At 44.4% G+C, this 13,816-nt stretch overlaps 1 protein-coding gene across 5 annotated transcripts in view; it reads left to right on the forward strand.

The window, feature by feature from the left end:
- LOC148038668 (DUF21 domain-containing protein At2g14520-like) overlaps positions 1-13,816 on the forward strand; it is a 60,189-nt gene that overhangs the window by 36,573 nt on the left and 9,800 nt on the right. For 3 of the 5 annotated variants that reach the window (XR_015690132.1, XM_087674210.1, XM_087674217.1), the window contains 2 exons: positions 6,603-6,796; positions 7,080-7,366. Coding sequence is in view for 4 of the 5 variants with exons in the window: in XM_087674210.1 (XP_087530336.1) it covers positions 6,603-6,796; positions 7,080-7,366 (481 nt within the window). In the remaining variant the exon portion in view is untranslated. The other 2 variants (XM_087674226.1, XM_087674227.1) reach the window with 2 other exon arrangements.

A 13,816-nucleotide genomic window follows, 5' to 3' on the forward strand; every position in this document is an offset into this window, starting at 1 on the left:
TGGAAAATTGCCCGCCTGTCTATTGGCCATTGTTAAAGGATGCCATGGCCATTGTGGGAACGGTGCTGGTCCCCTCGAGCCTAAGGGCAATGAATCGAAACCGTTTGTGTATGTTATGGGACACTGCTAGGAAAAGGCCTGCGTGGCTACATCTTAATTGCTCTGGCATGCATCCTTTGCACTTTCGCTTGAAATGGGGCAACTTTGCATAACACTGCTTTTCGTGTGGAAAATTGGGGCATTTTATGGCCGAATGCCTAGAGAAGCAACCGTCTTCAGATGATGCGCATGTTGTGTTGCCTATGGAAGATATGGTGCTTGATGCTCCGTCACAGGAGGCAACCCAGCGACCTAATGTTTTGGATAAAGGTAAACAACAGGTTTTGGGTTTGGATTCCCATAGCAATGACTGGCTAGAGGCACGTCCCAAAAAAGGTAAAAAGTTTGATGCTGGCCTGCGGATACTAGGCCTAATGTTTCACAAGATTCCATACGCACATATATACGCAGGAAAGAAATGTTCTCTTCACAGCATGCTGCGCGTACTATGGTTCCTTCTGCTCCCCGTTATCAGTCTACGAGGAAAGTATATACAGACGGTCCAAAGGGCCCACCCGCTAAGTTGGCGTTTGATACTAGAGGTAATGTGATTACACCCTGGAATCGTCGTTATCCCTGTTTCATCCCCAAGACAGTGGATATTCCGTCTACCTCTAAAGCTGGTCGTCAGAACTCTTTTGCAGTGTTAGCTGATTTTCTGGATGAAGGTGTCCTTGACATTCTAGCAGAAAAGGTTAAATCGAGGCAAGCGGTGCCTCGTTCCTGATTTTCTTTTTGAAGACATATAAAGATAGCCATGTGGAATATGCGAGGCATTTGTTCTCACCATAAGCAACATGCCATGTGGACTGTATTGCATGAGAATCAGTGGGATGTCTTGTGTGCGGTTGAGCACAAGAGTCGCGGTGAAGCAGGAAAAGTTGCGGATTGCCATGGGTTTCGCTTGTTTTATGCAGGGACACATGCTATGCATTATTCTGGTGTGCTTATGATTGTCCATGAGAAATATCAGCTTGTGCTTATTAAAAATGATGTACAGGGCTGCTTTGTGGTAATTGAAGTTTTATTTGAAAGAGAGATTTTATGGTTGTTGGGACTCTATGCTCCAAATGACTCTTTATCCCGACGGGATCTTTGGAAGACTTTGCAGAGCTCCTTGTCACTTGGCAGAAGGGGTTTTTTGATGGGGGATTTTAATATGTGTGTTGATTCTTCACAGTCTACTTCAAGGCATTCGGTGATGGATGCTCCGGAAAGTCGGGTGTGGAATGCCTTTGTTCTTGCAGTACTTAAGCAAGATCTATGGTCTTGGCTACACCCTTCTTCTACAGGGTTTACTTTCCATTCGGCACAGTATGCAACTACATGGTCGTGGTTGGATTGAATGTACATCATGCAGGATGATGATTTTCTTCTTGAGGTGCTAGAAATGAAGGTCTTGCAGCAATATGCCTTGTCGGACCATTTCTCTCTCCAGCTTGAGATACTTGCACAACCCATTGCACCTTTTATGCAGTTGCTGGATAGACTCCCTTTACGTTTCAACTCGTCTTATTTGAAGCATTTAATCTTTCAGGGCTATATGCAGCAATTGATTGAGAGATTTTTATTGGACTTTGCCTCTGAGGGCACGGCTTCCTTTGAACGATTGCTCTCTAATGTGCAGCGGGTTGTTCGGCAGTATGGGATCCATCATGCCTCTCTTTGTCGGCGGTGTCGACATGCAGTGGAGGACTTACTGGCTTTGGTTCGTTCTCTGCTGGTGGACACCCTAGATGATGAATTTCTGCTGTCACTGGCGATGCGTTTGGCTGATCTTATTAAAGAATTTCAGTTGAAATCTTATCAGCAGGCCAAACTGCAAAATTTAACTACACGTTGCATGTTTCTCCTGCTCGAGAGAATATGACTAGACTCCAGGATGCAGAAGGTCAAATGGTCATTGATCCTCAGACTATTGTGAATATGTGCAGGAATTATTTTCTAGACCTTCTTGGTTGTATTCATTTCTTGCCCGCTCGCTAAGAATATCTGGTCGCTCTTGTCACAGGTTTGGCGCGCGGTGGTGGGGTCTTCAGTAACCCCTTTCGATTGGGTTTTTGGCCGCCCAAAATACCCCACACCGCCACAGTTGCTTATGAAGATCTTATTGGGATGCTGGCACAATTGGACCACTCGGAATGCCTTTCTTTTTGATTCGGCCTCTAATGTACCGAGACACATTGCCAGGCTTAAAGGTCTCTTGCATTGGCAAATAGATCTCATTCGGCACTTGGACTTGCTCCCTCGGGAGGACTTACTTCCCTGGCATATGGCAATTTCCTCTGGGTCTCTACCATGACCTGTGTAACTTTTTCATGGCTTCGAACTGGGATTTTACACACGTTGGCTTAGAGCCCTCGTGTATCTTGTAATCATGTAAACTTGTACCTTTTTTTCGTAATTAATACAATTACCTTTTACGAGAGAGAGAGAGAGAGAGAGAGAGAGAGAGAGAGAGAGAGAGAGAGAGAGAGAGAGAGAGAGAGAGAGAGAGAGAGAGAGAGAGAGAGAGAGAGAGAGAGAGAGAGAGAGAGAGAGAGAGAGAGATCCGGCGGTCTATTGGCCCATGTTGAAGGATGCGATGGCAGTTGTGGGAACAGTGCTGGTTCCCCCAAGCCTCAGGGCGATGAACCGCAACCGTTTATGCATGCTATGGGACACGGCCAGGAAAAGGCCCGCGTGGCTTCGCCTCAATTGTTCGGGCATGCATCCTTTGTATTTTCGCTTAAAATGGGGCAACTTTGCGGGCCACTGCTTTTCATGTGGAAAATTGGGGCATTTCATGGCCGAATGCCCTGAAAAGCAGACTTCTTCGGAGGATGCGCAGGTTGCGCTGCCCAAGGACGACATGGTGCTTGATGCCACGCCCCAGGAAGCCCTTCAGTCTCCTCATGTCATGGATAAAGGCAAACAACAGGTCCTGAGTGTGGATTCCTGTCGCACTGACTGGATTGAGGCACGTCCTAAAAAAGGTAAAAAGTTGGATGCAGGCCTGGCGGATCTTGGGCCTCCCGCTTCCCAAGATTCCGTGCGCACGTATACGCGCTGGAAAGACATGGCCACTTCACAGCAGGCTGCGCGTCCTACGGCCCCGTCGGGCCCCCGCAATCAGTCTCCAAGGAGAGCCTATACCGACGGCCCCAGAGGCCCACCTGCCAAGCTGGCGTTCGATGCCAAAGGAAATGTTATTACACCCTGGGATCGGCGTTATCCCCGCCCCTCTCCCAAGGTAGTGGATTTCCCTTCTACCTCCAAAGCAGGTCGCCAGAATTCTTTCGCAGTATTGGCTGATTTTCTGGATGAGGGTCTCCTGGATGCTCTCGCGGAAAAGGTGAAATCGAGGCAGCAGGCGCCTCGTTCTTGACTTCCTTCTTTGAGGATACATGAAGATAGCCACGTGGAATGTGCGAGGCATTTGCTCTCGCCATAAGCAACATGCCATGTGGACCGTCTTGCACGAGAACCAGTGGGATGTATTGTGTGCAGTTGAGCACAAAAGACACGGTGAAGCAGGAAAAGTGATAGATTGTCATGGATTTCGTCTGTTTTATGCAGGGACTCATGCTTCGCACTGTTCGGGCGTGCTGATGATCGTCCATGAGAAATATCAGCCTGTCCTTGTTAAAAATGATGTGCAGGGCCGGTTTCTGGTGATCGAAGTCTTATTTGAAGGAGAGATTTTATGGCTGTTGGGCCTCTATGCTCCGAATGATCCCGCATCCTGACGGGATCTTTGGTCCACTTTGCAAGGCTCCATGTCACTTGGCCGAAGGGGGTTCTTGATGGGCGATTTCAATATGTGTGTTGACTCTTCACAGTCCACTTCAGGGCATTCGGTAATGGATACGCCGGAAAGCAGAGAGAGAGAGAGATTTTTTACGAAAAAAAAGAGAGAGAGAGATTAAATGACCTTTATTAGGTTCTGCCTTTTATTTAGATAATGGCTTCTATTTCTTAGGCTTTCTTTATGATCTCTTCAATATCATTATGTTATAACTTAAATAAGCATCAAGTTCCAAGTCCTATCACAATGAGCCATAACTCTAATCCTTTGTTGAGAGTATCCTATAAACTCTGACTAATCCAAATCCTCTCTCCTCAGTCTTCATTCTACCTCTAGAGTCTACTAAGAAAGTAAAGATACACTCTCCACTGGTAGCTACAACTGCAAGAAGGATCTCTCCTCTAGTAAAGAGCCCAATCCATGTCTGCATAGTCTCTGTTTTAGTCCTCCATTCTAGGGGTACCACCTCCTTGATGCTCTCCATTATGGCTCTAGTCCCCGTGATACCTTGAAGTGTCTGTCTTTGTATATAAGTTGGCAGCTTGAGAAAGGCAAACCACTCCCCCACTGTAGAAGCTGACTGTGAAGAGACCTTGTCTCCTAACACCTTGTCTAGAGTGTCTCGGACCTATGGTGCAAAAGGATTCTTTGTTTGTCCCATCTCCTGCCTGTGTCCTGAAAGAAGCCCTCACATGGAAGTTGTAATCTGATCTAGCCTCCTTCACAGTATCTATTTCTGCTTGCATCCTCTTGGCCACCCACCTACATGCTAGTTGTATTTCCTACTCCCTTTGAAGTGCTGCCAATAAGGCTCTAGCAGCCCTCTCTTTCTCTGAGAGACCTTCCCTCTTGCTCCTAGCCTTCTCCTTAAGAAAAAAGCTCACCTCTTGCAGGCTCTTATGCAAGTCCCTAACTGCCTTACTAACTGAAACTTGGCAGTCCAAATCCTAGTAATATCCTCCCTCAAATCCTCATTATAAGACAAACGCACAGGAATGCTGATGTGAGTAGCAGTTCTTGTAGCTCCCTCCATAAGAACTGACTATATTTGTGCATGGTCTGATAAGGGTGGTTCCTGAAACAATACAAACTAGACCCCCCCTACTATAGGCCCAGTCATCCCCAAACCCAAAGAAGATCCTAGCCCCAATTGTCCTATCTCATTCGGAAAACTGCAAAGCACTGTGAAACTCTGCCATGAAGCCAAGGGTCTTGCTAACGTGGAAGAAAAATTCCTCCTAGGATGCCTACTCTCCTCCTCTGTCTATCCATATTCCCCTTCTATCCTGTAAGGCCTTGATCACGTAGAATCCCCACCTACAATTTAATGGTCAACATGAGGTAAAGATTGAGTAAGAGTGGTCTAGAAAAGCCCTCTCTCCCCTTGTCTATTAGGGGCGTATATAACCAACAGGCCTATTAGTGCCTACTCTACTCTCATAGACACCCAAAATGCCATGCCCTCCCTGCTATAAGTATGTCCTAATCCTATACTGCATGAAGCCAGATGCAGACTTGTGCGTGTATCTCTAAGGCTCCAATAGTGGGTGCCCAATATGTAAAACTCCATCCAGGCAACAGCTTCCCACCACACTCTCTTTTGAGAGGTGATGCTTCTATAACATAAGGAAATCCATTGATCCTCCTCTGAGTGCTCTATGGAGATCTTTGTCTCATGAGGCTTCATCCTTGGCAAAACAATCTTCCACCAAAGCCTCAAATATTCCACGAGAGGATCCTGATGGATATTGTCTACGTCTCTTAGACTGGTGTGGCTCCACGGCCCATGGTTGTCTCTTCTACCGCCTAGTGTATACTCTGTCCTGTCTCGTCCTGCAATCTCTGCAGCCTTGTGGAAGAGAAGGGAACCCGTGGAGTCCAGGGATAAGGCAAAAGCTGACAACATAACATTTAGGCTAGACACTGTGACTTTCTAGAAAATGTCAAACAAAAAGGCTTGCAAGCTTCTCAACTGGCGGGAATTGTTCCTGCTTTCAAATGCATGGATGGCTGAATGTGCGGAATGTGGACCACATTCACAGCATGTCGAAGCTCTGACACACATTTTAGCAACAGCAGGCCTGGATGGTCATGAAAGAGGATGTGTAAAGGTTTTCAGGCTATAATTTGTATGTTCGATCTATTTGAAGTGAAATCCTGGTGGGACATGTTAATGCCTATATTTCAAACTGTTCAGGTAGTTTACAATGATCACTGGTCGAGATTTTGGTATTAATATTCCCAGTGGTCCTGCATCATGACTTATCAAGGTTGAGTAGATTTATTCACCCACAGGTGTTAGCAGTATTCACGCCATGACTTTTTATAGTATAAGGGTAAAAGAACACTAAGAATTTAGGCATAGAATCTTTATTAGAAGGGTGAGATTCTTTCTCTGTAGCCTCCTTTTTTGCAAGCTGAAAATACTCACTCTAGATGCCATCAGTGTACAAACCCCATTATCTTTGAAGCTACTAACATGCATTCTTCTATCACTGGATACAAGACGTCATGAAGTCTTTTGTCTTTATACATAGTTCTTTTTGGAATTCAGTAACTATTATGTAGTAGTTTACCCATAAACAAGTCCACTCCATGTTTCTTTAAGACATAGGTGTCTGAAGTGCCCTTTTCAGCCATGAGAAGTAAAGTGAGTACTTTTGCTTCGAAGGATTTTAGTTTCTTTTTATTCTCATCAAACTTTTCATTCTTGTAGGGTTGACGAAAACATGCCTTTATATGATATTTTGAATGAGTTCCGGAAAGGCCACAGCCATATGGCAGCAGTCACAAAATGTAGTAAGGACAAACTAAACCACAAAATAAGCAAAGAGCTCAAAAGTCATATTGATATAAGGTTAAGTAGCTCAAGGCACTGGAGAAAATCTTCGGAGTTGAGATCAATGCAAGGTGCTCTTCATTACCAATCATATGCACAGTTTCATTTTTATGTTGTTTAGATCATTGAAAGTTCAAATCATTTGAATGGTACAGGAAAACCTATTCAATATCAAGGGATGAATTCAGAATAGAAAAAGAGTATCATCACCAGAATACAAACAGAAAACTGGTTTCCATGCTAGCATCATTAAGGATGGCATTAGATTTTTTTAAATTGTTAGCTTTCAGACTATCTTTTTCATGTGATTTGAGAGATCATGAGACAATTATGTTGTTTGACTTTCTGATGCAGGAGCTCTTGCACCCATGGCTGTTGTCCTGGACATTCCTGATGATTATTTGACAGACTCTGGAAATTATGTTCTCACAAAGCGAAGATCTTTAAGTGGATCATGTATTTCAAGTGCACAAAAAGATAATGAAATGATACTAGAATGTGTAAGTAGGCCCAAAAAGTGGGAGCGAACCAGTGAAGCTGATTTATTGGACTTGGAACAACTGAGTTGTCAAAGCTTTCCATCCGATGAAGAGGTCATTGGTATTATTACAATGGAAGATGTCATAGAGGAGCTTTTGCAGGTAAAATATTTAATTTCTCATGATTTCATCATGAAAGATTCAGTATCTATGTTGATTGTTGGAAAATTTCATCATGTTATGGTTTTTGGTACACAATGCATATCAGGAAGCAGAGAGCACTATATGTACATGGATGCATGTATTAATTTATTTTTTATGTATAAGGTGGAATAGGCCTCATGATGAAGTCTAGGACAAAGGAACCCTATGTGTGTGCATGCATGCATGCGTGACCTTTACTTCCCTTGTGTTTTCAGTTCATGGGGTGGTGCCCTCTACAGGACCCCATGTTTTCTTCCTTTCATGCCTCACCAAATGTGCCCGCCAAAACGGCGCCCCCCCCCCCCCCCCCCCCCCCCCCGCCCCCAAAAAAAAAAAAAAAAAAAAAAAAGAGCAGAAGGGGAAAAACAAAGCCCCTTCCCCTCTCTCCATCTGCTGTTCCAGCTGTGATCTATGTGCTTGTGCGTGTACCTCATGTTCACCTTATCTGTTCTATTTCCGGCCTTGTGCGTTTTAGGGGTGTGTGGACTTTTTTATGCCTGGCCAAGAGAGTGAGCATTAAGCTTAATTCTGGTGCTGTGTACTTTTTTTATGTGTGGAATATGTACTCTTGACAGATTGGGAACAACAAACCACCAAAGCTTAATGCTGCAAAATGATGGAAGGAAGTTCAGGCAGCTATGATGATGGCAAGGACAGCCAAAACACAGCAGCTTGTGATGTGTGGGGAACAGTTCCTTGCAGCCACACAGCACCAGAATTATAATAACCAGTAGAGCAGTAGCAAGGATTGCGAAATGCAGCAGCTGGACACTGAAACATAGGCACTAGCAGCTGTACAGTAGGGTGGGCAGCGGCAAAAAACAGCCAGGAAGAAAGAAAACATAGGAGCTAAATTTTGGGACATTCCTTCACTTTGAGTCACATATAGCTTGGTATTACAACCCACCAGCCTAGTTGCTACCCCACCATTTAGTTTCTTTGGAGTCCCTCATTGGACTTAATTTGTACTTTCTATTTTACCTCAAGGATCCTTTCAAGGTTTTATTACTAGGATTTTCATAAATTCAGGAGCTAATGACAATGACAGCACCTAATGATGATGCTAGGCAGTCCTACCAAAATTGTCAAGCTTCGTAATTTGAAAAACTTTTATCTAAAGAATGTTTTAGGTTGAATGGGAGTTGAGAAAAAAATTAACCTGTACCTTGAGATTGACTTCAGGGCAAAATCTTGAGACAGCTTACCATCAGGCCTAAAACGGGATTGTGAGCTTTGTTCCCCACCCAAAAGGTCACATCCCAAGTGACCACAACATTAGAACACTTTTGTCACAAAGGATTGGCAGAGGACCTACCAGGATAAGTGTTGAGATATGCAAGCTCAGTCAATCTACCTACTACCTACTGACATGACAGCTGGGTGCGCGTAGCTGTCTATCATGTGTGTGCCTTAAGTCGGTACTTGACTTAACCATAGTTAGTCAGTGGTTAGTTCTTTTGGTCACTAAGACCTAGTTCATGTATTGAGCTAGTTAGTTAGTATGTGTGATGAATAATATGAAGAATCTCACTAATAAGAGCTGTTTGTTCTTTGTTGCCCCCATCTCTCTCTCATTCTTCTAACATGGTATCAGAGCCATGAACCCCCATGACCCTGCGAAGTGTGTGAAGCTTGGAAGCTTGGCATTGGAGTTGTAGGAGCTAGAATGAAGAGACTTGTGAGTGTTCTGCAGGAGTAAAGAGCTGTCTTGGAATGTTGGTAGCTATAGCTCAAGATCCATGCATGTTTCTATGGTCTATCCACCAAACAGTGATCAGAGCCTATTGAGGCTTGTTTGCAGGGGTTATTGGCAAGCATTGGAGCTCTTGACAATGAGCATTGGCCTCAACAAGTGCAGCAGCATAAAAAACGTGGGCAGGATAGGTTGCGCCTGTTTTTGGACAGACAAGAATAGGACAGCATACGTCTACTTGGTTGTAGCTCATTGGGAGCTATATTGAACTCCATTGTTGTTGACTAATGCTTGGCAATGCATATGCCTTTACTTTCATGCATTTGGGGATGGCTTTGAAGAGTTTAAAATTCAGATCTGGAAGGCAAGAGCAGGCTGAAATCTATATGTGAATGTATGATAGATTATGCTTGACAGTTGAAGCACTGTGATGCTTGCTTGGTACCCGTCATGCCTAAACTTTGCCACATGGGATGTGGATGTCTTGTGGGATGTTGTGGGCTGTAAATAATCCAAATCTGGACTGATTTTATTGCTGGTTATACAGTGGGCTGGCTATTTACAGCCTGCAGGAAGCTTGTCTGGCATTGCTACTGGTCATATACACCACTGTTGATACTTCTATGTACATGCATTGAACCCTTCAGGTTATGGTACATGTCAGAGATGTTTTGAGGCTGTTTTGAGCTGAAAATACTTCAGATTACACAGAATTTACTGCTGGTTATAGCATTGAATTGGCTAAAAATTGTCTATTACAGTTATGGAAAACTAAGCAAGCATTTATGCCTATGTGATCATGTATTGTTCCCTACGAGTCATGACACATGTCTAATGTGATTTGAGGATATTTGTGGCCTGAAATTGCTTCAGTTTTGCACAGAGAATTGTTGCTGGAAATTGCAAACTGTGATCTATAAATGGTTTTGGGAACATCCATATATGTCTTGCGTGCAATGAATGAAACCTACTTAGCATGCTACTGAACATGGTTATTATGACATATGCCTGGAGATGTTTGCCATGTTTTGAGTTGAGAAATCATTCATTTTTGTAGTCAACTTATTGTCATAAATTCGAGGACTGAAATTGTCCTGTGCAAAGTGTACTTGGTCTGTAGGAGGGAGTCAAACAATGTCTAATTCAGACTGCATTGAATACATAGAGTTGAAGAGATGGCAAATGTTGAAAGGACTGATAACATAACTCAAATAGTGGGTGATAAATTAGACAACAACAACTATGCTATCTGGAAGTCCAGGATGGAGAATTTTCCCATTGGCAAGGGCTATTGGGACTTGGTTATAGGTGCGGAGGTTGAGCCCAAACTCCCTGACAGGAATGCAACTCCTGATCAACTCAGGGCACATCGAGCATGGGCTGAGAGAGCTTGTAGGGTACTGGCTATCCCTATGTATTTATGATGCTATAGTTATGCAAATAATTAATTGTAGCTCACCAAAGGATACATGGGATATTCTAATGAGATACTATGGTACTACCACTAGTACTAGAAAAATACAGCTGAAGCAGAAGTTTAACACGATGGATAGGAACGGACGCTCCATTCAGGACTATGTGACTGAGATAAAGACTATTGTGGATGAGATAGTGTCTATTGGGACTAAGGTAGATGATGAGGATTTGGTGGCTGTGACCTTGAATGATCTAGGGCCTGAATACAAGTCCTTCGATACATCAATTTCAGTCAGGGCTGAAATGCTTGACTTTAATGAATTGGTATCCTTGCTTATCCATGAAGAAGTGAAATTGGGATTGACTACAAGCTCGAGTAGCTCTAAAAACAGAGATGCAACTTTTTACTCTAATCAAAGAGACCGTAGTCATCGTGTCAAAGGTTCTAGCCATGGCAAAGGCGGCCTTACAAGCTCACCAAGAATCAGCGACAGAGGACAGATAGCAGAGCTTGAGATTGGTGAGAGACAGAAGCAGACTTACAGGCATCATACCTAGCATGACCCTCTCGGATCACTCACCAATTCAGATACTTATTCTTGAGATAGTAGAGGGGCCCCATTCTAGTGTCAGGATTCCAGAGCACTTGTTTTATGAGGATGATCTTAGAGAAATAGTCACAGTGTTGGAGATCTAGACCCTTCTCAGCTGGACATGGGCAGCCAGTGACTTGGACGAGAGCCTACAGGAGATTAGTTTCCTCTTCAGAGAGGAGGCCACAAGGAGGAGACAGAGCCTCCTAGAGAAGGAAAGAGTTGCTAGGGCATCATTGGTTGCCTTACAGAGGGAGGAGGAGAGATGGCCAGGATGCAGATGGATAGTTGAGAGGATGCATATCACTAGGGCAGAGATTGATTCCATGAAGGAAGCTAGATTAGAATACATATTTCATGTGAGAGCCTCTTTTTGGACACAGTCTAGGGACAGGGTTAATAAGGATTTTTTCTGCACCACAGGGCCTAAACACTCTAGACAGGGTGTTTAGAGACTTAGGAGAGCTGATGGATCCATTGCAGAAGGTCCTCTAGAGGCGAGATAGGTGGCCACACAATACTATACATCCCTACTAGGATCCACCACTAGACCCCCTGGATATAAGAGAGATAGAGAAGCAGTTTGGCAGAGCACACAGAGGGTGGTTACAGACAGGATGAGCAGAAATCTGATGGCTCATTTTACAGAGGAGTTGGAGAAGGCACTTCGAACACTACCCTCAGGCAAGTGGCCAGGGGAAGATGGACTAGATAAATCCTTCTTTGTGAGCTACTGGGATCTTATAAAAAAAGACCTTCACTCAGCCTTTTAGGAGATTATGGCATCAGGGACTATGATAGAGAGACTCTTTGAGGGGCTGATTCATCTTATCCCGAAACGAAGTGGAGATCGATTGGAGATCACATAGTGGAGACCAATCACCTTGCTTGGAATTGCCTATAAGATCCTCGCAAAAGCGATTAGTATCAGGCTAGCACCATTGATGTCAAATGTTATACACCCCACTCAGACAGGATTTGTCCAAGAGCACAGCATCTTGGACAACATCTTCACCTTCTGGGAGACCACAGCTTTGGCTAGATCCAAGAGGCAAGACTTTATTGTGCTCCTTCTCGACTTTGAGAAGGCATATGATTGTGTGGATTGGGAGTTCTTGGAGGGCACAATGCTGAGGATGGGCTTTCCAGAGCAATGGGTCAAGGGTGTAGTGGCTCTCTATTCTTAAGCACATAGCCATGTCATGATTGGAGGGGCAAGAGGAGATAGATTCAGCATCCATAGATCAGTTAGACAGGGATGTTCACTTGCTCCATTCTTGTTTCTATTTGTAGCAAAGGCCATGAGTTCCTTCTTGAGAGACAGATCTACAGGTATCAGAGGCATCAGGCTACCCATCCTTGAATTTGAGGAGCTTCTTGATGTGGAGTTTGTTGATGATACAAAAATTTACTTGGATGGGAACAAGGGCAACTTTAGAGCCTTTGTAATAGCCATGGAGACATTTTCCAGAGCATCAGGAGCACTAATTAATTGGCACAAATCCTTTGGATTTTGGATATGCGACACTAGACAGCCAGAGTGATGACCACATGAGGATTTCACATGGGTTCCCCGCGGGACCGCTATGAGATAACTTGGATGCCATGTGGGGATTGACATTACCTCAGAGTAGTAGCTAGCACCCCTCCTTTTAAGCATCAGACAGAAGCTTTTGCATTGGAGCTCGGTGAGACTCTCATTGACAGGAAGAGTAGTGGTTGCCAACCAAGTTCTTCTTGCGACCATGTGGTACATCACTTCTTGTTGGGCATTCTCTAGGTCGTGTATTGGCCAGGGGAAACGCCTCATCAAGAACTTCATTTGGTCAGGAGGAGATGGGAGTCCAGCCAGAGCAAAGGTGGCTTGGGATGTCATCATACAGCCTAGATCCAGAGGAGGATTGGGGATCATAGACCCAGATAGTTAGAGCAAAGCCTTATTGGTCAAGCTCATTGTTAGGGGTCTGTTTCTAGGAGAGGAGCCCTGGAAGAAACTTTTGATGGGGAGGCTAGAGGACTTGACACCTATACATGGAGGACCATGGTAGCCCAGCATTCACTAGATATTTCAGGAGATCAGCACCAGAGATTTTGGGAGGAGCTTCGAGGTCAGATTTGTAGCTGCCATTATTAGAGCTTGGAGATCTGTATCTCTAGGGCTCCACTAGCTCCCCCCGACTACTATTGAAGAGAAGAGGAGACAACCTCTTCTCTTTAATCATTATTTGAGATCAAAGTCAGGCCACACCATTGGGCAATGGACACACTTATCATGGGGGAGATTCTCTTTACAAGTCGCTACATCAGTGGGGGAGTGGTTTGCATTTCAAGAGTTACCACACGAGACCCAAAGGCAGAGATTACATGGTCTTAGGGGAGCGAGGGCTATAATTGAGGCTGTGATGGAAGGGGTTTCACCAGATTGGAAAACTGAAACAGCTTCCTCTCAGACTTGGATTGGTCTTTTCTCTAGAGGGATATCCTTCTAGTAGTCATTGCATCTAGCAGAGATAGGACATTCACTTTCATAGTTGAGGAGGATGGCCACCTCCAGCAAGAGGACCTTGACCTTACAGCACTCAGTGGTGGCTGCTCTAGGCAGAGAATCCGAGTAGTGGCACACTTTCAAAGAAAATGGCACATAGACCCAGACCCAACCACTTGTCTTATAGATGGATGGAGATATTGTGCATACCAAAGGAGGCC

This window comes from Lygodium microphyllum, chromosome 3 (genome assembly GCF_053477565.2).
Source record: "Lygodium microphyllum isolate KBCC chromosome 3, Lygodium_microphyllum_v1.1.10, whole genome shotgun sequence".
In the NCBI taxonomy this organism is placed as follows: Eukaryota; Viridiplantae; Streptophyta; class Polypodiopsida; order Schizaeales; family Lygodiaceae; genus Lygodium; species Lygodium microphyllum.